At 39.6% G+C, this 24900-nt stretch overlaps 2 protein-coding genes across 3 annotated transcripts in view; one reads left to right on the forward strand and one right to left on the reverse strand.

Moving 5' to 3' along the window:
- The window catches only part of CTNNA3 (catenin alpha 3), a 1265562-nt gene that overhangs the window by 490505 nt on the left and 750157 nt on the right, over nt 1-24900 (forward strand). The gene's annotated exons all lie outside the window — the stretch shown is intronic.
- The window catches only part of LRRTM3 (leucine rich repeat transmembrane neuronal 3), a 157653-nt gene that overhangs the window by 132079 nt on the left and 674 nt on the right, over nt 1-24900 (reverse strand). Inside the window, exon 2 of one of the 2 annotated variants that reach the window (XM_081105054.1) lies at nt 23078-24609. In XM_081105054.1, coding sequence (XP_080961180.1) covers nt 23078-24609 — 1532 coding nt within the window. Of the gene's footprint in view, nt 1-23077; nt 24783-24900 lie in introns of those variants that run through there. The other variant, XM_081105053.1, reaches the window with a different exon arrangement.

Genomic DNA, 24900 nt, shown 5'->3' on the forward strand with positions numbered 1-24900 from the left:
TCAAAATACCTACTTCAGGAAACCCTCTGAGTTTTTCCTATGTTTACACTACATAATACTATATAATTTTACCTTACTGCTAAGTTCACCTTGTAATAAATCATTAAGATTATTAAAATGCCTTTCTGTTTTTACATTATTTTATATGAGTACATTTTATCTTCTCTGTTTGATTTTATTTTGGTATCTTCCTACAGTACGTATCATGTCTTTTTATAACAACCCAATCAATAAATGTTTATTAATTGATTGCTAGTGAGTGAATAATTATTGACTGGGATCAATTGAACCACGGAGCAGGAAGTCACTTTTCTATGATTGGAAAATTGGTGTAGTATATGTCAGATGCTTAACCTTGGTATCTCCAGCATCTAGTCTGGCATCAAACAGGCTGAATGAATGCTTGTTTGGTTTGATGATACTTAACTATCTTAATATTTGTGTATAAACTGACCATTTTAAAACAGAAAGCAGTGATTTGACAATCACTCCTAAGACAGAGGAGACTTAAAGATTTCATAAAGAAAAAGAGGTGTCCTTTCAGAATCGGAGATCTGAACTCAGCCACAGCCCAGAGAAATTTACTTTATTTCTTTGCCATGAATTTCTGTTTATAACTGTTTTCATTACAGGTGCCTTGGCTAGGAGAGGGATATTCAGTGTACAGAATTCCCGGTATTCGAAGAAATCCCTCTTGTAACGGTGTTGTCACCCTTGTATTTCACTCACTAACCCTTAAAAAACAAACAAAAAAAGCAAAAACAAAAGTGAAACTAAACCAAACAAAAATATTAGAGTCTCCGAAACCGGTTTGGCTCAGTGGATAGAGCGTCGGCCTGCGGACTGAAAGGTCCCAGGTTCGATTCCGGTCAAGGACATGTACCTTGGTTGCAGGCACATCCCCAGCGGGGAGTGTGCAGAAGGCGGCTGATCGATGTTTCTCTCTCATCGATGTTTCTAACTCTCTATCTCTCTCCCTTCCTCTCTGTAAAAAATTAATAAAATATATTAAAAAAAATATTAGAGTCATCAGGGCAGTGGTTCTTAACCTGTGGGTCGCGACCCCTTTGGCGGTGGAATGACCCTTTCACAGGGGTCGCCTAAGACCATCCTGCAAATCAGATATTTACATTACCATTCATAACAGTAGCAACATTACAGTTATGAAGTAGCAACGAAAATAATTTTATGGTTGGGTCACAACATGCGGAACTGTATTTAAAGGGCCAGAAGGCTGAGAACCACTGCATTAGGGTAAGGTAGGAGAAATAAAGAAATCATGGATTTGGCTTTAAGGCCTTTGGCTGACAAAGCTTTACTCAGTCATCAAATATTAACCTCTCTGGACCTTGTCATCAACTGGAAAACAAAAGGACATACCCAGAAACACCTTCAAGGCCTCTTGTAACTTACAAAAGATTTGCTTTCTGAGTGCTACAGACGTATTGCTTATATCTTTTCTCTCTGAAGACTTGACTGTACCTCTTCATAAGCTGTTGAAAGGTCCTGTCTCTTAGCTTGAGTACAAAAGTGTCATGTGTCCCTTTTCAAACCCTCAGAACTCTTGTGTGCCTCTGAGAAGCTTTGTCCTCTGGTGCCGTGTGGCTGTGTGACAGCTGCTGTACCCCCTTCCAGTGCTGACCGAAATGATTTCTGCACCTGTCTTATGCTGGAAAATACTGGGGGGAGGAAAAGGACTCAGCATGCTGCAAAATATTGACTTGTTTCCCATATTAAGTGTAGCTTCTGAAAGTCATGGATCTGGGGTGAGACAAGCAAGCCGATTTGTTAAGGGCACTGGCTGCTTCCCTGATGTATGTTCTGTTGACCTAAATGGCCCTGCTACAGGGTCTTCTGTCTATTAAAGATCAAGATTCACTGTCATTTTAGAGCTCCGCTTGGAGATGGGCTCTGTGAAAAATGTAAACAGCTTAGTGAGGCCAGGTGAGATGAGCCTCTCTCTTTATCACCCCCCGCAACAACCCCCCCCCCACACACACACACACATACACACCATTTTCTGTCCTCTAGATGCTTCCACTGTAGTGTGAAAGATTTCCCATGCTAAGGTAAATATTCTAAATTAGTAATCTAATTTTCTGAAAGAAAAAAAAATGAAGGATTATAAAAAGTAAGAAAAGGCAGTAAAGTAGAGCGGTCAAGAACTTGGATTCAGGAATAAGAAAGGCTTGAATACACACTCCATGTGCTGTTCTCACTGGTTCTGTGATCATGAGCATATTAGAGTTTCTCTGTTTTAGTTTTCCTACCTAGAACATGAGTAAATCGTGCTTATATCACGGGGTTGTTGTAAGAATTAAATATGTTAAGAAAAGTATTTAATTTAGAGCTTCATAGTAAGGCATTCAAAAGAGGAGAGTTTTGTGTTTTTGTTTTTGAAAGAAAATGTTAGGGGAAAAGGTGATCATGGCTTGTGGTCTATATTTTGTAGCAGAGCAAAATGACATGTCCTCTATTTAAATGAGCATCTTTCCTATTTAGGGGGAAGTTACCATTCAGACAAGAGATTCCTAGTATTACTCAGAAACTGTAAGAGAGGTGCCAAATTAGATCAGGATTCAGATTCTAGCTCCGTGTGATTGCACTTCAGTTTCTTTACCTGTAAAGTGGGTAATAGCCCACTTCCTGCACTATCCAAAACTCTGAACGCTCTTTCTGTGCCCATCATTTGGAGCCCTTTACACTGTGCCCTCCACACAAACTCAGGACTGTTTGGTAAAGATTAAAGTGGTTGTGGCTCAATACATGTTTTTGCACATGGCAATGGCACTTACAATTTAGGAATGACTTTATAATTCCTATGATGCTTTTATATTTTCAATGCTTTTTCCATGTGGGGCCATTCAGATAACTGTAAATGGTAAATATTTGTTGCAAATATATGAAATACATGAAATGTAATGTCTTGTGATACGAACTGTATTCCAAACCTCGTATGAATATTTTTGGGAAGGGGAAGGGAATAAGAATCACTTATTTAGCACACTAGAGTTTCAGCATGACTTTTACAAATGACATTAATTTATTCACACATTAATTTATTTAATGGACATCTACTAAGCATATACTATATCTCAAATCTTGCCTTAAGCATGTTTGGGATACAAAAAAAATGTGCAGAATTTTCTTACCTGTAAAATTTCCCTGAAAGAAAGATAATATATGGACTTAACTAAATATAGCACAAGTTAAAAAATGATAATACTACAGATGTAAAAGTATTAATAACAGTAATAGTAATCATAATAATGTACAGTTGAAGTTGAGGGAGCAAGAAAAACCTATTAGCTGTCATAATTAGAATATAGTTCATGAAAGAGTTGAGTTTGGTCATAAAATATAAAATGAGCCCAGCTGGCATGGCTCAAACTGTGACCTCCTTGTTGAAACAACCTATGAACCAGGAGGTCACAGTTTGATTCCAGGTCAGGGCACATGTCTGAGTTGCAGGCTCAACCCCCAGTAGGGGGCGTGCAGGAGGCAACTGATCAATGATTCTCTTTCATCATTGATGCCTCTCTCTCTCTCTCCTCTCCCTCTCCCTTCCTCTCTGAAATCAATAAAAATATATTTAAGAAAATAAAATATAAGATGAATTTGGCACAAAGGAATGTTTCAGGTAGAAGAATCAATCAGGTGAGCAAATTAGAGATGGGCCGTGAGGCAGATATTCAAAGAGGGGTAAGTTTTGGTTTTGTCGGAGCAGTGGTGGAAGGGTAATCGCATAAGAGAAACTGAAAGGCTAGGTTTGGGTCCTGTCTTGGGGAGATGTTAGAAGTTTCAGAGCTCTGAAGTGACAAGTTCTCCATGCCATGTCTGGCTTTGGGGCCCATGATTCTGAACGCTCGGAAATCTAGTAAAGAGCGTTTCCATTTCATAGTTTCAGTAGCTGTTTCTCTCTGCACACATTGTTGGAGTCACAAAGCATTTGGGAGAGAGATCCTTTAACGTGTGCATTGGGAACACAGGTCTTGTGAAGTTGGTGGCTGCCAGAGTCCGGCAAGTCTGCTGGTCTTTGCCAAGCATAAACTAATAGATGTTAATTTTTGTACATTATGAGCATTTGAAATATACACAGTGGTACTCCAATCATGTTTAATTCTATAATCACTGCTGAGAGGAAAATTTTAACCTATTAGATCCTAATTTTTATGTTGGATTTAGTGATTTTTAAAGGAATGTTTGTTATAATATTTCCATGTGTGATAGTTTCTCAATAAAGTTGGCAAAATATATTTGACTAAATAAAAATTATATAAATATTGAAATGAATTCTAGGGACAAAACAGGCAGGTTTGGGGAGTCTTAGAGATAAGGAGGGTCCATGGGAGAGGACGGTATAGATGGAGACTTCAAGACGCCAAAATACTTGTATTATTTATACACAGGATAGAGAAATACCACAGGAAGGGGGGGGGGGGGTCCAAGCAGATGGAAACATTTCTGGCCTGAGCAATTAAAACAGCCGTAAGCCAAGGACAGAGATATCTCTGGCCTGAGCAGCCAGGAGATCAAAGACAACTCCAGCCAGCAAGGTAAGGGGGAGAAGTGAAGGGGACACCACGTGGGCTCTGAGCTTTGAGTCTAATTCTATGGTGCAGAATAACCGATGAGGAAAAATGGGGTCCCTAATTAAGGAAAAGGCCCAATAAGAAAAGGTCAGATTCAAACAAAGAACTACAGCATATATAAAATGGAGACAAAGGGACACGAGGCAGGATTTTTTATTTTGAGAGAGAGAGAGAGAGAGAGAGAGAGAGAGAGAGAGAGAGAGAGCAGGCTTTTGCCATTGTGGGGGTCCTCCCTGTGGGGTCCCCTTTGGGAACACCCTTGCCCAGATAGAGTCTGTATCTGCTTCCAATAAACTTCTACATTTCTTATTAAAGAAGCCTTTTTGACCGTGAGTTTATTCTTCAAACTTCATGAGGACAAGAACCCACGGGAAGAAAAGTCTGCACCCCGAAGCCCACATTTCAATATGAATGTATTCTGTTATGCCATGACCCCACTGACCACCTTAGGAATACCATAAATTCAGATTTAAACTTTTCACTTATCTCACACAATCTCTAATAATAAACATGGTTTTTTGTTTGTCTGTGTGTTTGTATTTGCTTTTGCCAGAGTCTCATAAGCAAATAACCCGAACAGCAAACAAACAAGCCATAGTTTTTAATTTATTTGAGGTGGAATTATTGCTTTTATCTAAAAAATAATACAGGGACCAAATGAAGAGAGCCACATTTGACATCTCCACATTTCAGAGAGCATTTCATTGGAATACATATTAGACTGTTTTGTGGTATATATGATTTATGAATCATCACTGAGTTTCTGGGATTTTTTTCAGTTATTTTCAATAGAAGAATCCTGGCAATGAAGGGAATATAACAGATTGTTATCATTTAATATTTTCAATATTGTCAGTTTGGATGATTGCTTATATGGATTACTAGTCAAGGATAGAACACCCCATGTCATTGTGGTATTCTTCCTGTAGACATAAATATTAGAAAGAAAATGAGCTGTGCTGAATCTTACGGTTAAGCTCCATAAATCAATGACTCTTAGATAAATAATGCATTAATCAAATCTTCCCAAGTAGAACTTTAATTGAGAGCCTTGAAAATAAGAATGGACTAGTAGGTGCAAAATATCACATCAGAAATATAGTAATAGTTCCACTCTCTTGAAAACACAACTCCATGTTTTCTCATAGGTACATTTATTTTATCCTGTTCCTGATCTAGATTTTTCCTAAATATATATTTTTCTCATTTTGTCCACTTCACTTTTGGGAAAATATCTGAATTCAGTCAATGCATTCAGCAAAGCTTTACTAAATCCTATGTTGTGTAAGTGTAGTTCAGTCCTTCAAATATCAACTCCCCCAATCTCTTGAACCAAAGCCAACCAATGGGGTGTAATTTGAAAATTGGCAGAAGAGCCTTCTGTCTAAAACATATATTCCTCCGTTGGCCAGCCTAGCCTAATGACAGTGAGGGGATAGTATATTTTATTGATTTAATATGCATCATTTCTAAATTCATCAGGATACTTTTAAAAATTAGACATTTGAACAGAAAACGAAGAGAAGCAGATGAAACCAAGGGTGAGGAAGGTAGATTGAATACAAATTATAAAGTCCTGAACACCTGTTAGAAGTGTTTTTCTTTGATGTTTTTGATATTTTTAGCAGGAGAGAGGGGAGAGTAGGGGGGTGGGGTGGCAAGAGAGCAGGATCAATTATATGTAAAACAACATATTTTAAAATTATTTAGAAAAGACTACTGTGTGATGTAGGGAAAAAATTTTAATAGCATTTTAATAGTAAAAACAGCATTGAGGGCCACAGATCTGTTTCTTAGAGTTCTATAAAGGAAACTCATAGTGCAAGTCAATAAATGCCTCTGAACAAGAGAGCCATCAGGGAGCAATCAGAGAGTAATTGGACCTCTTTGTTACAGCACTGTCCTGGGGCCCTACCTTGGTGAGCTAATGATTTAGGCATTAACACCTTGATGTGAAGTAGTTTGCTTTTTATACAGCTGTTGGAGTAGGGCAGGCTTTCTAGGGGCTGAGGACCAGGCACTGAGGCTTTACAGTGGAGTTTGGCTGAGGTAGGAGATTGGGGGTGAAAACAAGGGCTACTGAACAAGAAGATTGCCTTCCAGTGCGCCTGAGAGCTGGCTCTGTCTGTGGCCAGATTTTAAAAGTGCAAATTAATTTAAGGTTGCCTATATTTACTGGTACAAAAAATAAAATGAGTGGAGAAAATTGTTCACTAGCAATTCCCGAGTCTCCCATGTTATGGAGTTTATGAGATAGGAAGTTCACCAAAGAAATCCCAGTACAGGGGTCCATGGCCATTCTTTGAATGAGAAAAGGATTAATTATGGGATGGGGAGAGGTGGAGGGACTGAGATTAGATATGCTCAAGACTATGGATGACTCATCTATCTAATCTAATAATAGACAAGCATGGTAATTGACTGTACCTTCGCTACGCTTCACATTGGCTAATCAGTGTGATATGCAAATTAACCACCAACAAATATGGCGGCTAATTTGCATATGTAGGCACCAAGGGATGGAGCGAAGCCTGCTGGCCCCGGGCAGGAGCAGTGAGCAAAGGCCAGTGTGGCGAGCGAAGCTAGCTGCGCCCGCCCCGGCCCTGGGGCCCGAGTGGCGAGCGAAGAGCTAAGTGCTAAGCCCGCCACGCTGGCTCCGCCTCTGGGGCCTGAGTGGCGAGCAAAGAGCGAAGCCCACCGCGACGGCCCCTCCCGGCGAAGAGCGAAGGCCAGGGTTCCAGGCGCCGGAGGAAAACTGGTGGCAGCAGCCAGGGGAAGGGGTCCCTGAGCGGCCCCAGACTGCAAGAGGGCACAGGCCGGGCTGAGGGACCCACCCGAGTGCACAGATTTTTGTGCACCGGGCCTCTAGTATATATATAAAAGCCTAAGCGACGATTTGACCATTCGACCGGTAGCTATGACGTGAGCTGACCACCAGGGGGCAGACACTCAACGCAGGAGCTGCCTAGCTGCCATGACTTGGCAGTTGCAGCTCTCTGGTGACACACCCGGAACCAGAGAGGAGGGAGCCTGATTCTGGGGTACGTCACCGAGAACTGCCCTCTCATAATCCGGGACCCCTTGGGGGATGTTTGAGAGCCCAACATCCCCGCAGGCCAGACTGATGGACCCCACCAGTGCATGAATCTGTGCACCAGGCCTCTAGTGAAAGATAATGTCTAGCCAGAAAGAAACAAGGCCCCAAAGAGGGTATAAACTTTATACTATTTATATAAAGTATCAAGACAGATAAAGCTACTCCATGCTGTTAGAGGTCACAGGAGTGGTTAATCCTGGAGACAGGGCTAGTAATTGGGAGACTCAGAGGAACCTTTTGGGGTGCTGGGGATCTTCTGTTTCTTGATCTGGGTGCAGAGAATACAAGTATGCCCATAACTCATTGAACTGTAGGTGGTACCTGCACTTTTCTCTGTTTAACATATGTCAACAAAAAGTTGTTGTTTAAGCTATAGAAATGGCTCCCACATATTAGAATATCGCTAACCTAGTTATGCCTCTGCCATCTTTTCTCAACTTCGCAGCATGTAGGAGAGAAATCAGTCACTATTTCCTAAAGGCAAGGCAGTTATCATTGGATTTCGAATCCTTCCCTTGTCCGCTTTCTCTCAGATTTATGCAACAGTGTTTTTTCTCTCCTGCTGTACAGAGATACAAAACTACATTTAAATGTCATGTTTAATACTTGATGCTTTTATTATCAAATAATGCCTTATATTATTACACAAAAGACCTGACTCTGAGGGTTTTTCAATTCTGTGCTTAGTGTCAACTGGAAACCAGTGCTAATCCTGGAAAATAAGGGCCTGGGATCAGTGTCTCGATTGGCTTTTCAGGAGTCCTCTGAGAAAAAGAAATCAGAGTAGGAAAGACTGTCTTGAAAGCATATCATGGAAAGATCCAAAAGGTTAGAATGTATAGTTAGTGTCTAATTTCAGTCATTTCTCTCTCACATGTGTTAAAGTGTAAAAATAAATCTAATAAGACTTAGCACTTCGAAGTCGTTAACTAATTAACTAATGAATCCACATAACAACTCTATGAGGTTTGTGTTAGTATTTACCACTTCACAGATCTTGTGCCACTTAGAAACTCTTATAGCTCTTTTCTTCTCTCCTCTTTTCACTGTCTTTATTTTTTATTTTTTCACTGTCTTTAAAAAGAACTAGTTATTATCATGTCTCAGTGAAGGGCAAGTATCAAATTTTTCTCTTGAAAGGGATAATCCAATGCTTTCTTTAGAAAGAAGTGACTTTCCAAATCAGTCAAATAATTCACTGGCTTTCCTGGTGATATAACTCCAAATTTCAAAAATCCTTTGTCCTCTGTTATGTTTTGTTTGCCTTGAGGAAAACAAAAATCCATTTGTATGCCTCTACATAGTACGTGCTCAATAAATGTCCACTAGAATTCCTATATTGTAGCTCTTTGGGTAAATTGCTTTAGAGAACTCAGTCATCATTTCATAGACTCAATTGTAATTTTTGAAAATATGAATATTAATATTTTATTACTGCCAAATGCCTAAAGTTTTTCCTACTAGAAATGAATTAGGTGCTAATTTACATAGACCAGTTGGCTCACTACAGTAGTAATAGCATATTCCCTTCAGCATTGAGTGTGGAAGGATGTGGTATGTGTTTTGGGAGAAAAATGAAGGGTGGGCCTGGTCAGACATTACAGCAACATTTTAAAGAGAGATGTGAAAGATAATGGACTCAATGCTTTGAGTAATATTTATGAAAAGGCAATAATACTGAATTGTTAGAAGATAACACTAAGCTTAGAATTTTTTTGTGGTGCTAAGCAAAATTATTACATAACAATACTTAATATAGAAATTCCATTAACAGATGTTAACAGAGGGTTTCCAAATTTATGGTAAGCCCTTTCTGGGTCTGATTTCATGATGGATTGATTAAGATCCAGGGATATATCATTATTTTTCATAGATTGCAAACCTGGTAATTTAAATGGTAAATGTGGGAACTTGCACTTTGTCATTCATATCAACTAGTAGCATTTTGAGAACACCTAGTAAGAGAGAGGGGAATCACTTTTATTGGGCGCCTGCCATGCCCACAAATAAGTGTTACCTCAGTGTATCCTCAAAATTGCCCTGAGATGTGAAGCACTGTTCCATTTTACAGATGAGGAAACTGATGCCAAGGTATGCTCTTGGTGTAACTGATTCAAAGTCTGTAACCTCTCCCCTATACCAGGAAATTAGTCTTTCAGGAACAGATTTAATTTGAATATCTTCAGGCCTCATCTATCTTACACTGGTTTTGCAGGTATTCATCTGTGCGCACATTTAATACAAACTTAGAAATAAGAACCTCTTCTTCTTCTTCTCCTTTTATTTCATGTGGACACCCTCTCTTTCAGCCACACTCAGCTCACGCGGCTTGAATTCTGGCTGGCACGGGCAGTGCGGTCAAGGCTGCAGCTGTTAGGATCCCCTCCTCCCAGGCTCCTTCCGAGTTCTGCCAATGAGCCCTGCAGACTGATATTGAGCTCTGCAGTTTATGTGACAAATAGCTTTTGTGGCTTTTCCTATCACTCATAAATTCTGGCACCATACGGGCTGTTTGTCAGATTCAAATTCCATATATTTGAAAGGAAAGAGTTGAAGATTTCTGCATTGAAAGGGGACTCTACCCCTAAGATTTATTTGTAAATTTTACTTTAAAACTATCCTGAGAGGAACCTAGAATATTCTCCTGGTGCTGCCTCGCTGCAAATGATTTCCATCCTTCTGCCATAAATCTTGATAATACGTCCTTTAAAATGTGCCCGAGAAATGCATTGCATGTTTATAGTGCTGGATTTTAGCGAGTCAAATTGTGTTTGGGCAGTATGCTTGCCGCTCCACGTTCAGGGTGACACTGGAGGGAAATGGAGACCCCGGCCATTCAGCTGCGGGCTCTGGGCTCTGAGCGAAGCTGTTGTAACCGTGCATGTTAATGAACCGAATCAGCTGAGGAAATGTGGTCCCTCTACTGTGGGGTGGCTGTCTGCCTGGTGAAGTGCCTCCCGGGGAAACAGAGGACTTCTATTTCTTAAACTGCCTTTCCCCCATGCTCTTTAAGAGGGTTGGGCTTTTTCTTTTTTTCTTAAATTACAGGTGGAGAAGGTTTCATAAACTCTAAAATGATTCTCTAGCAGACTCGGTTGCCTTTTTACAACCCCCGGGGCCACCAGACAGTTACTGCAGGATTCATGCTGTTCTTGGCACACACAGAAACATTTATAAGCCTAAATCTGTTTTGTCATATTACCAGAGATGGCATCTGCACTTGGGTACAGTTGAAATACAAACTGAAGATCAGATAGTTAAAAAAACAACAACATCAACAACAACAACAATACACACACACACACACACACACACACACACACACACACACACACACCCTAATCAGTGGGCTACTGTGAGCTGAGCCTACAAAATGGGAATAATTTAACCATTGATTATTTCTGCACAACACAGTGCTGGACGTTAAAACTGAGTTGAATATGAGGAGATAGTTGGGGCTCAATGATTTGTGTGCAAATTTGACTTCTGGACATATAATTTGTGAGCCTGGCATTGAAAATTACTGAATAGGTCCTTCTGGGAATTCTTACCTATATGATTGGTTATAGGTGAGTTAAGCGCTGGGTTCTTTTCATTCAGTTGCCACTCTATGCAGAATTTCTTGAATCTAAAGTATATTAGTGCTAATTTCAGAACAGTGTTTTTTTTTATCTTTTCAAAGTATGTCATGGAACCCAGGGCCCTAGACCTGAGCTAGACTAAGCAGATTCTAGTACTGAAAATTGAAAATGATAATAAAACCCAACCACTTCTGAGTTCTTCCCCTTTAGTAAAAAATTAAACAAAGAAATTCTTCTTAAAATTTAAATAACCACTGAATATATATTAAGCAAGGGAGTTATAAGTTAGAGGTGAAAAAATGATACACTGTTCATGAGTCCCTGGAATGGATAACAAAGATAGGCACAAGGAATGCTGTTCTTGGCAATATTGTTAAAAAGTCCATTAAATTAGCTTAGAATTTCAAATTGAAGCTAAGAAAATGATTACAAGTTTCTCAAAAAATCCTTGTAGCTATGAGTTTTTATGACTAAATAAAGGTTTTCTTTCAGTTCTCTTATTATATAAATCCAAAAAATGAATCTACTCCATAGATGACAAAATTTAACGAGGCCCAGAGCCTCACACAAAGAGGAATATTTAGATGTTCTACAAATCTGCCCTGCCTTAGAAATGGTGATTAAAAAATGAGACTTAAACTATACCAGGGAGGATGTTATTTCTAGTTCTGAAATTGGACTACAATTACAAAATTACAGTTCTTTATAGAACTAAACAAAGCTGTTGAATACAAATAGATTTTTGACTCTTTTAAATTATTAGACTGTCATTTTAATTAGCGCTTTTCTAAGACATAAAAAAACATTAGTATTTACCTTTTAACCAAGCCAGAAAATGCATATTCAAGTAGTGAAAATTGACTTAGAAGCAAAAGTTGGATAAAGGAAAAAAACTGAAAGAAGTCCTAAGTGGAGATGAGAGAGAAGAAAGAAATTCAGTGAAAAAGAGGACGAGGGTAAACAGAAGTGAGGAAGGGAGAGACACTCAACAAAGGGCACATGCTTCAATTCTGTATGGTCAGTTGAGCCTCCTGTGTAAGCCGTGTTTGGGAGGTAATAAAGATGAGCATTAACAACAACAACAAAAAAGATGAGCATTGACAGTTGTCAACTTCTGAGTATTTGATGTTTGAAGCCTCCAGTCGAACAGTTGCTTTGAAAATGTGTATAAGATCAGAAGACAAAGACCTCTGAGCTCATCTCTCTGAGAGTGTAGGGTAGCAGTCCCTTTGCGTGTTTGGAAAGAGAGGGGAGGCCTGGGTATGTGTCTAACGCAGAAGCCTTGTGGGACTGGGGATGAGATAAGGAGACATCCCAGCTAAAGGGAGAAGGACCTTTTCCAAGAGGCAGTGGACAGAGAAGTCATGAATATATGGTTTTTATAACAAAAGTTTACTGAGCCTCCACTAAAATCAAGATGTATTCATACTTAGAATTGAATATTCTTTCCTTGATTCACATTCTTTTTAGCTCTTAGTCACTTTAACATACCCCCTAAAATGTTAATACCTTTGGTAATTATCAAAGGAAAGTCTTTGGTAGGTTATTCATGACATAGCAACAGTTTAAACTGAAACCAGTTAAATGATAACTGAGAAGACAGAATATGTGAAAAGTATATATGAAATAAAAACAAAAATGTAAAAAAAACCCCAAAAAAACAAAAAACAAAAATGTATATGTAGACTATATACATAAATATGAGGTTGGCAATTATCTTATAATACACCAGTAACCTTATAATATCACCAGTAAGTCAATTCAACCGATATAAATTCAATCTGAATTGAATAAATCTAAATTGTACAGCCATGAATAAAATGCTGTACAATTTTCACAGGAAGAAGAAAGAAATGAAATGGTCCATTTCCTCAGAAAGTGTCATTAGTACCTCTAACACAGGGCAGCTTGTGGTGTTGCCTCCAATAGAGGTAGAAAATACGGAAAGCGGCGAAGGGCAAGATTAAGAAGCCTTCTAGAATGAGTGGAATTTGAGGTGGATCTATTCTAGAAAGCCTGAGAGGTTGCCAAGAGGACTTGGAAGGGAGGACATTCATTTCATCACAAAGGAAAATGATTGACCAAAGCACGGAAGTGGAGAAGCACATGCTACTTCAAGCCCGGGCCAGTGCTAGGGCATGGGAAGTGGTGTGGAGATGCAGCTGGGCTTCCTGGGGAGCGCTCCGTTGGGACACTGCTTTTATATTTCACATTACTGTTCAGTATTAGCCATGCGCCCAGATGCCCCTGAGTTTATGGCAGTTTAGATTCTATTTCTTGAAAGTCAGATATCTGTTTACTATTCCATATAAAAATAAATAGTGGGATACTATTAAAACAAAATGGGGTACTGAAATCGTTAGCAGTTAGAGCTAATAAAGGGAAAGGGAAAGTTACTATTATGTGCCAAGCTTTGTACGAAGTGATTTTATCTATGTCATCTCATTTAATCATTATGGGATCTATGGGAATATTAAATAATAATACATCTAATTTGTCCAAAGCAAAGTACATAAAATGTTCAAGAAATGCTGATTCCTGATTCTTTACCTTATAACGATTCTGTGATGATTATATTGTTTTATTCTTTATTGTGATGAAGAAGCTAAGACTCGGGAGTTTTTAGTTATTAAGTCCCAGAGCCAGAAACCAAGCTGGTTCTTCCTGGATTTCTAACCCAACTTTTCTTTTATACAATATTGTTTCTCTATTGAGAAAAACTAAGAAGAAAGCCTGTGCATATGAAATTCACTGAAGATCCTTCTCAAACTATAGTTTACTGAATGAAACCTGGATTATAGGCCTTGCATAGGTTCCTTTGGAAAGACCCAAACTTATCTTTGAGAAAAATCCAGGGGCATCTATATAGGATGATTTCATAAGTGCGTGGACGAAAGGGGCCACATGCTAACCTCACAAGTTCAAGGAAGGTCTGCGTGGCGGTCTTACAAACTCAGAGACCTAAAGTAACCACAAAGGATGGTCTGAAATTTAACTAAAAGCAGTTATGGTGGGTAGTTACATCGTAGGCAGGTATCTTCACTGACAAGGCCAACCTTTACCTTAACTGAGCCTATCTGTCTTTTTGCATCTATGATAACATACCCTTGAAATGTCTGGGGAACTTGTAACTTCCCTTTCTCTGGACCCCTTGGGGCACAACCTAATGTGCTGGGCGCCAGGACAGAGACCACAAATTCCTTCATTATCATGTTAATTGTTCCCACCCACCTAAGTATGTACCTATCACCACCCCCCCACCCCCCCACCCCGCTTTGCTTTCTCCCACCTCTCTGGTCTATCACCAATGGATTTCATGTAACCCACTTATGTCCCCTCCTTTGATTTTGATGTATAAATACAGATGTAACCCGCTATTCTCAGGAGCATTATCTCAATCCATTGAGGTTCTGCTTCCTGGCATATGTCGACAGTTTGTCTCAAATAAACTCACAAAAATTTTTTACAGGTTTGAATGTCTTTATGTCAACAAGTGCTTGCAATGCCATTTGCCCCCAGAAGCACCTTACCCAACCCTGCTCGGTATGCTTGCTCTAAGTATGTGACTTTCGCACCTTTAGTTAAAGATCTGTTATTTAAATGTGAGTGCTCTTGCGAGGGACAATAACACTAGTCTAGATAGCTGGTAAAAAGAAAGGAACCGAGAGAAAAGGCATGGCACTGGGAGGCTGGGGAGACAGAAGGCAGATATCCCAGACCTGTCTAGATTGCAGCCTAGGGACAAACCCAGTCTGTCTGTCTGATCGCCTCAACCATAAAACTGACAAATTTCCCTATGACCTTCTGACAGGATCAAACGTGGGGATTCTAGAAAAGCAGGGAAAGGGATACATTCTAACAACAGGGAGAATATCTGCAGGCAGAAAACAACACAAAGCAAACAACCAAAGAGCAAGCACAAGAAACCTCTCTGTTAGCAATGGAAAATGGAAGGAATGTGAAGCTTAATATGATGGTAAACTTGGGAGGGTAAATCAGAAAGTGAAATACAGCATGCTCATCGTTTAGGATCATTGGTAGTTTAATAAATAGATGATGTGAGCCTTGGACTCTGTTTTTAAAAAATCTACCTTGTCCTTTTTTTTTGTTTTTTTTTTTGAATTTACAGCTAGCTTAATGCTTTTGCTTTAAGATTGGGGCGCATGAGGGAGACACCAATCGATGTGTCTCTCTCACATGGATGTTTTTCTCTTTCTCTCCGCACTCCTCCCTCCCTTCCGCTCTCTCTAAAAAGTCAATGGAAAAGGCCCCACACAGCTCTGTGTGTTAGACCATAAAAACAACCAAAGTGAAGCCCATAAAAATATATGTAGATTTTTACACGTACTACTCAGTCCTCCCTGTAAAAGTCCATAGGACTAAGTGCATGCTGCCTCTTAATCATGAGTGATGGGCTGGAGTGGGTGCCACAGGTTTAGAAAAATACTCTACTGGAAGGTTAGAATTTCCCTAGCAGAGGGATATGCTAATGATAAATTATTGGAAATCATTTTTAATGGGAACTAGAGATGCATAATTTGGCTTTAAAAGTCTTGTGTGGGTAGAGTATGAATTATTTTATAGGGCAGTCCTTTAAGAAGGGGCAAGGTATAAGATTAATGGATGAAAACAGAATCAGTATAAGGATTGTGTTTTTATATTTTAAAAAACTATGTAGATATTCCTTGCAAATAATAACTCAATTACACAAAAATACACACACACACACACACACAAATGTGTAATAAAAATATATCACCTTATAGAAAGGATATGGATTTTTTCCCTAAGTATCAGTGACAAGCCTAGCAAATACATTTATGTAATATGTTATTCCATTTTAACCATCATTCAGTGATGTTACCTAACTTTTCATGGGATAAATGGCAGTACCCCAACTATTGACACCTTTTCACTTTAAAATTTAGTGAAAAGAATGCAAAATTTATTCCCAAATCAATGAGCACAAGCCAATACTGATCCTAAAGTGCTAAGTTCATTTTTAAACTTAGACTTCTTACTGTTGTAATCTTATCACAGGCTTCAAGCCACTCGACTACTTTAGCTTCCACATAATATCTTCTACAAGTCTCCTTTAAATATTCCTGTGGGATTCTGGTGGATTGCATCAAAAGGGTGTTGAACATGTTTCTTTTTTTCAGAAGGTATAACCCGCCATTGAAGCCATGAACACCACTGAATAGTATAGCCTCACTGTTTGAGGACATTTTCTTTTCACCCCTCTTCATTAATAAGTTAGAGCCCCAAGAGTGATGAACAAGGATTTATATTTCATTGAAGTCCTTTGCTCTTTACTGGAAAAATATATTTTACACCCTGGATAGATGGTAATTATTACAATTAAGCTTTAATAGAAATTGCCTTTGCTAAGTATAGAATTTGCCTTGTCATTTTATATGTAAGACAAAGATATTTGCATTTTATTCCCCAAAATTCTGATGACTGGTCTGAGTATTTCTTACTTGTGAAATGTAGTTGAGCACTCCCATACATGAAGTCCTAAATTCAGTTTTCTAGGAGTCAGTTAATTTAAAAGGAAATAGTGGGCTTTAATATTTTACCATCGTGTAATTCAAATATATTTCTTCTTCCTCCATTGAAAATAAGTAGACACTAAAGAGGTAGTGTGTCAGCTATAGAGGAAAGGGGAGATTGTCAGGAAGACTTAAATTTCATTGAAGTTCTATTTTTTTTTCCATTGGAGATAGGCTGTTCTTTGAGTGAGATGACCAAGTTGTGTTGATTTATTTGAGGGAAGATATTTTTTTTGTTGTATAGGAAGTAGAGAGCAATAATTTAAGAGTGGAAGAAAGGAATAAAGAAAATTCATGGGGGGTGAGGTGTGAGTCCTTGGAAAATAAAAATAAAATATAGAGAATTGTCAAGAAAATTATGACTTGCCAGCCCTGGCTGGCAATGCTCAGTGGTTAGAGCATTGGCCCTCAGAGGGTCTCAAGTTTGCTTCCCAGCCCCTATTGGGGCACATGAGGGTGACAACCAATAGATGTGTCTTTCTCGCATGGATGTTTTTCTCTTTCTCCCCCTTCCTCCCTTCCTTCCATTCTCTCTAAAAAAATCAATGGGAAAAAATGTCCTTGGGTGAAGATTAACAAAGAGAGAGAGAATGAGTTTTCATTATAATATGTGCAGAATAGAGAAAGATAGAAGCTTCTTTTTCCAATAAAATGAATTATTGTATATAGATATTCTGTTACTAGAAAGTACATTGTAAAATAGGTTACCTCTGCTTGCTCTTTCATTTTTATTCTCCCTGTGTTCCTGGAATTCTTACCCACCTCAAGAACATCCACCAATAATCCCATGAAGGTAAAGCAGCATAAAATTCTCAAATGCTTTTTCCAAATGAAAAACCACTATTATCTCTGTTCTCCAGAAATTTCAGAGACAAACAGGAACAGTCTGTCAACTTAAATTATGAGAATTTTGGAATTACACCTGTTATATCATACTTGTTAAAACTAGCTACATCCAGTGAAGACAGATGTGTGATTACATTGGTAAATTTTTTCTTGAAAGGCCCACGAAGACTCCTAAGTATTTAATTTTGTATAACTGAATTGGTGGTTACTCATAAAGAGCCTTTGTATTCTTATGCTACTTTTTTAAATCCAGTGATCTTTAATGACAATAACTAAAAATGAAGTCTATAGTAATTTCGATACGAGTGGAAGATTTTGGATACTTTTTCACTGGGAAAAAAATGAAACAGCAGAGTAGATGTCATGTGATTAATACCTTTTTGCTCAATAACAATGTCATCTTGCCATAAATGTTGAATTTATAAAGTCAACGAGGGTTCAAAATAGTGGTATTGGAAAAGGGATGGATAAGTAACCTATGTTGATTCAAAGGCCTTGCTGTAATGACTTGATTTGGAAAACAGTTAAAATTTGATGCACTTTGATAATCTTTCGATTCAGTGTTCTAGGGTTGGTGTCTTTATTTATGTTTATTGTACATTGTGATCATTATTGATAAACTCCTAGACTTAGATAACATGGAATGGAAGAAACGGTGTTTATGGAAACTAAAGGTCAAACACAAATTAAGATCTAGACTCACTGCCATTAATGTAAAGTGGATTTGGGCTTGTGTAATACAGAGGTTAGTTATGTCTTTGTAACCCAGACCAAACATAGAACACTGACAAACACAGCTCAATATCTCACGAAGCACTCTTTGAAAAGAATAAGTAGTTTACAAAGTACTTCTCTTATTCCCTTCTCCCAATTACCGTGTGAAGTCATGTAACATATGCCCATTTTTAAAGATAGGGAAGTTCAAGTTTAGAAAAGCTAATAATTTGCCTGAGATCACTTGATTAGCAAGTGTCAGAAAATCTTGAACCCACGACCTGTACTCTACCAGAAATGGCTGTACTTTCCTCAAATAAAGAGCCATTTTATGTTGATTTCTCTATAGCATTTCTACTGTATTCTACTCCAGTATGCAAGTGTCACCAATGAGTTTGGAGACTAAGCAAAATTTGGGTCCAATACTGTGGGCTATTAGATTGTAGATTAGAGAAACTGTCATTTTCACCTGTTGTTTTTTTTAAATTCATTTTTCAAGCTACTTAGCTTTCATTAATTCTATTTCTTTCACAATATTTATAATTCAAATTTACCAACATTGCTTTTCATGCTCATAGTATCTCCCAGCTGCCTCTGATTTTTAATGCAGTTAGCTAAGAGAACACAATGGCTCTGCTACAGATCCAGGGGAAAAGGAAATACAAGAAGCTACACAGTTTCTGAATTTTTCATTCCTCATGGTTCAATTCTCATGTGTCATATGCGGAACTCATTTTGTGTTTGTTAGGCTTCATGGCCTGATGCTTGTTTTTTCTGCTAGTCTAATTCACAGTTTAAATCAACTGCTTAAGTTCTCTTCTTGGTAAACGTGAAGGGAAGAGGAGATATTTCATGCACCTACAGCATCCCCCCCCCCAAACCCCTGCCAAATCTATGACTCTGACTCTGCATTATCCTTCCCCAGAAGGAGAGCATAATTTCATTATCCATGAATCATCACCTCTTGGATTGTAACATCATTGTCAGAGAGCCTAATGGAACCCGTGTTCAGCTGGCTGCAATGGGAAGGGAGGAAGTGGGGAGAGAGCTGTGGGGCAAAGCACAGGTCACTGGCATGATTGACAAACTGGAGAGTCCTGCAGCCGGAAGGGGAGGCCTCCCTCATGTGATAGTCAGACATTCCATTACTGACTAGTGAATAGCTGATGCTGATTTTTTTCAATGTTAATACTGAAGTTTATTTTCCCCAACCTAAATTACATCATATTTCAGCATCCTGCTGATGGGAAACGTTAACCCAGTTAATGAAAAAATATATATGTGGCCAACATAGATGAATATGAATGCTTTAAAATAATTCTTATTTGTTCTTATTACATTACAACTTGTTCATCATCTTTGGGCACTTATTTCGAGTCCTCAGTACCAGTTCTATGGCCTCTGTTTGGGCATTACTAAATAAGTCACTATGCAAAGAATAACTTAAAAAAGCACTATAACTCAATTTCCCAGGGAGATGAACTAAATAAATTCCAATATGATTCGCAGATCAAAAGCTATATGTCGTCAACCACGTTTCTGTAAGCATTCAGGACTTAAAAACTGTATAAAATGTGTGAATAGCTGTGGTTAGTCTAAGCCGCCACTGGAGGTCACTCCTGCTCCACAGAAATGCAGTTTATTGCCTGTTGTCTACTCTTAGGTAGTTGATTCACTAAATCAAGGAAAAAATGGTTTCAATTCTTTGAAAAGATGTAATGTCAACATCCTTGGAAAATGTAAACTAATTTAAAAGGAATATATCTTGCATAAGTACTTCTCAGAAGACCGTGACACTGGGACTATTAACTTCATGCTGCGGTAGCACTGTGGGTACTGGGGCTACAAAAATGGGGGCCAAACCCATGCAGTTCAGAGGCTAAATTGCATCCTCTCTCTGACAAAGCATTCAAAGCACTGACTGAACCCATCTGCCTCCATGTGTCTCTGCTGTGCAGTTCAACAGGTTAGGCTGTTTATTGAACTGCTGTCGTCTTTGAGGAAATTTGCACTAGAAAATGGAATATCAATGATATCTCTCAAATATGCAATGAGTTTGAAAAAGTCAAGAAAACAGACTTGTCCAGAAAGTGCCCTAGGGTTGGGGAGGGCAACAACTTTTGAGGAGGAGAACATTCTCCAGGTGGCTTTGCTAAATTTGTGGTGGTGAACAAGTTATTGTCTTACTGACAAGAATTAAATATTTGAGCTCAGAAGAGATGAAGAGCTAGAGAAGCTTCATTCCCCAAAAGGGGAGATATTTTTTTAAAAAAATTTGTAATTTCATGTTCTGAATCAAAATGAGTTTTACTTTCGAAGGGATTTTATTGTGGTTCTTATTCATTATTAAATTCATAAAGAATTAAAGTTACACATTAAAAAAAATGACTAGCCCTTAAAATGCTGGTCATTCATTCCATCTTACCCACCAAGTGGCTTTGAATTTCAGGAACACTTTCCAATACAGCACATGTATTTTGTATATACTAGTCGTACCAGAGCATTGAGAATTTGCAAGAATTCAAAAATATAAGTATAAATATGTCTTGCTTAAATTTATTTGGTATCCATGACAAATGAGGCAAAAGGTCAAGTCAAAGAATAGAAATGAGCTTTTTCACTTTAACACTGCATTTAATCAACAGTCATCTTTAGTACAGATAAAAATGAGTCTGACCAAAGAAAATTTCTTTTTTAGATGGAATATGTATTTACTGACATTTTATGAAAAATGTAAACTTACAACTTCAGTGAAAAACATCACAGTAGGCTCAGTCATCCAGTTCATAGTACTGTAAGGAAGTGTCTGCATTATTAATCCATTGGGACTCTGTGACAATTTGCCATTAATAAATGTATAGTCAACAATTCTTCATGGGTAAATATACTGTAGCTATGATGCTTTTCTGAACTGCCATCTATTTTCAAATTTAATTAAAACCAAAGTCCACTTTAAATGTTCCTTTTTCTTTATTGCTTATAAAAGTGTGATTTTTGTAAACCGGCTTCCTTGCAATTATATTTCATGGTGACTTGCCTAGATTTTTGCCTGTCAGCAAATGAAAAGCCCCCAGACTATATAAAAATGCTGGTAAAAATAGCCATTCACTTTTGCTTTTTTTTTTTTTTTTTTTTTTTTTGCTGCAGCGATTCTGTTTTGAAAGAACAGGGACATGGTTTGGCAAGCCAAATGAAATGAAACAGACTTAACGTTGCAATTCCTGATTTTTACTACTGTAATTGAATTGTTCATTTTGGAGGATGAAAGAGGATACAGGCTAAAGACATTTTTCTCAAATCTTAATGAACTGTGGTCAAAGTTACTTAAATCCAGAAGCTATGCTATTTGAGCTGCAGTCAATAAACTTTCACCTACAACATAAAACCACGCATGCAGCTTGCACAGTGCCAACAGGGCTGGTACAGAATCATACTGATGGATGCGTTCACAATACAGATGAGCGTAGGGACACCGTAACATCAGCAATAGAAAAGCAAAGCCGAGTGCCATAGGGTTGGTCTTCTCCCTCTAAGGTTTACTTGGTACATTCAGTGAGGTGTTACCAAAAGCATTCTTTTGACTGAGGCTCTTGGTGGAAAGCATGTCTTGGAATGTGTTCTCTTTACACATCTGAATGAAGTGTCAGTTGTTAGGGGACTCGTGTGTGCAGGACACATAATGGAACACAACAGGACAGCCTGACAAAGCCCAAACAGAGAACAGAGAACGCTAATGATTCCACTCCCTCCCCCCTCCCCCCTTAGGGTCCCCAGGAGAGCTGAAATGAGAAATTCTGGGAAGCTCCCAACCACATGCCTAGAGCAAGCTGCCTTCCCGTGTGCAAGCCTGGTCTCTGAAAGTCCCTGATGTGAGGAGCAGTGGGGAGGTGGGGAAATCTGCCTCCTCACATTTGCTTCCTGGCTACTTAGTGAAGGGGCTTATTTTGGAAATGGAGAGGCTAGAAGAAAAGGACAGGGAAGCCTCTGGTCTGATGTCACAGGGGTGGCTTTCAGCAACAAGCTCTCAGGTGGGAAACTTTGTATGTGTACCATCTCCTCACATTTTGCGCTTGTCTCCCCTCAGCATTTTAACCCTTCACCACTTCCCCTAGACTTGCCTCGGCACCATCCAGACGCCTCTGAAACCTGGTGGTGCTGCTTTTACCCAGCACCATCCTTTGATAGCTCCCTGCGGTTTTCTTTTGGAGCCAGGCATTGTTTCAAGGCTTGGCCTCTAAATGTTCCTGTCCTTGGACATCCTCCTGGAATCCAAGTACCTGGGGTCATCCCCTTCTCCCTGGATTTGCCAACAAACTGCACACCTCCCAGAACTGTGCATCTGGGTCTAGCAGAATAACAGCAGATGTGGGGGATTAATTGTAAAAAGGAAGTTTTATCTGCAAACAGTGTGACATGGATGGAATCAATAAAGGGCCTGACACAATAGGCATTATGTTAAACCACAGTTCAAGCTGCACATTGATCGTGGTATTTAAGTTTCAATGGGTGCCTTATGCAGGAGAGGAAAATGACCAGTGTGATGAATGTACTCAAGCGGACAGGGGAGGACCTTGCCAGCAGAGGGAGAGGGAATGGGAGGGGGCACCACGTTCCCTTTATAGTCACCGGAGTTCAGTGAAGCACCACTTATTGCCCAGCTTTTACGAGCGCTTTTATCGCAAGGGTTCATACCTCACACTCCCTGGAGCCCGATTTGTTATAGGTGCAGGGTCCCGTCCCATTCAGCAGCATCTCGCTGGTCTCGGTGTTGGTGGGCTTGTAATCTACATAAAACTCCTGGGTGCTGGGATTCATCTGCTTGAGGGACTGTCTTTTCTTCTTCCTGTGCCTTCGCATGAGGGAGCGCTGCTGCAGCTGCTTCATGCTGGCCGGGTACCGCTTCCAGGACACGTAGATCACCAGCAGGATGACGAGCACGGACAGGAACAGGGCCACGCTCCCTGCGATGATTTTATGGAAAGAGATGTGCTCCGTGTCAGCATCGGTCTCTGGGCTGGGCTCCGTGGCCCCCACCGTGGGGGGCGGGGGGGGCTTGCTCTCGTGCTTCGGCCTGGGGAGCTTGGGCTTGAACGTGGGCTTGGGGAGCGCCCTGGCCAGATCGAATCTCTCCGTGGTACTTTTGCCACAGATGCTGTAGTTCTTGACGGCATCGATCACATTGACTCCCTGCAGCTCTTTGGGGCTGGCGCAGATGATGGTGTTCTCCCTCAGGCCTTTAAAACTTTTCAGCCAGTTCACCAGGGAGCAGATATTTCTGCTGCATTCCCATATATTCCCGGCAAGACTGATGTCATTGAGGGATATCCAAGAATCCAAAATCTCCTGACCAATAAATGTGAGCTTGTTGGAATCCAGGTTGAGGCGCTGCAGATTCGGGACACACTGGAAGACACTGGGTCCACTAAAAGCTTCGATCTCGTTGCCTGATAAATCAAGCCTTTGTAATGAGCTCCAGGTCCAGGACATGGTCTGTCCTATGACACTGATTTTATTCCACTGCAAGTACAGGTTCTGAAGGCTCACCAACCTTGGGAAAAGGGCCAGGTTGAGCTTGGAAAATTGATTGTGCTCCAGGTGAAGTTCTTTGAGTCTGATCATGCCAGCAAAGACATTCCTGGCTAAACTCCGGATCCGGTTATATCCCAGGTCCAAAAGTTCCAGGTTGCGGCAGTCCTGGAATATTCTCACAGGGATGGTTCTCAGGGAGTTCGACCTCAAATGTAAACTCAGCAGCTTCCTCAAGCCCCGAAACTGCTCGGATCCCAGAGAATGCAGCTGATTATAGGACAGGTCCAAGTTCCGTAAATTGGTCACCGGTCTGAAGGTATTGTTGAGAAAATAGGAGATCCTGTTGGAACTCAGAATCAACTCTTTGAGTCTGCGTATTCCATTAAAAGCATTCTCATCAATATTGCTGATATGGTTATGGTCAAGGTACAGCCAGGTGAGCTGGTTGAGCCCTTTAAACTGATTGTACTTAAGTTTTTGAAGGCTGTTATAGCGAAGGGACAAACCTAAGCAGCCAGCAGATATACTTGAGGGTATCTCCTGTAATTTCTGAGATTCACAATATACCATTTTGCCTTCACACCTACAGCCCTTAGGGCATCCTCGTTCGGCAGAAGAAAGCATTGTCAGTAAGACAGTGGGGGCTATCACCAGTGCTACAGCTGATCCGCTCAGTAGCCTAATTACATTGAAACCTGAAAATAAAAACAACTTAGAAAAGTTATCCCCCCAAAAAAGAATGCGTTTCTTTTTAATCAAGCAAGAGCAGGCATGTGCTTTCTCTTTTACACATTTAAATCTAGATAAACCACATTTCACATCACATAACCATCTCCTTGTCATCTAAAGAGAATTGCCTTCAGGGTTTTGGTGATTTTTTTTTTTAATAGTTAAGCAAGAAACGTGTTCACTAAGCAATCGAATTTATAGCCTTAGAACAGAGCAAGGTAATCTCTAAAATAATTAAGGCAGAAGTAATACACAGA

Source organism: Myotis nattereri (assembly GCF_964212035.1).
Source record: "Myotis nattereri genome assembly, chromosome: 13".
In the NCBI taxonomy this organism is placed as follows: domain Eukaryota; kingdom Metazoa; phylum Chordata; class Mammalia; order Chiroptera; family Vespertilionidae; genus Myotis; species Myotis nattereri.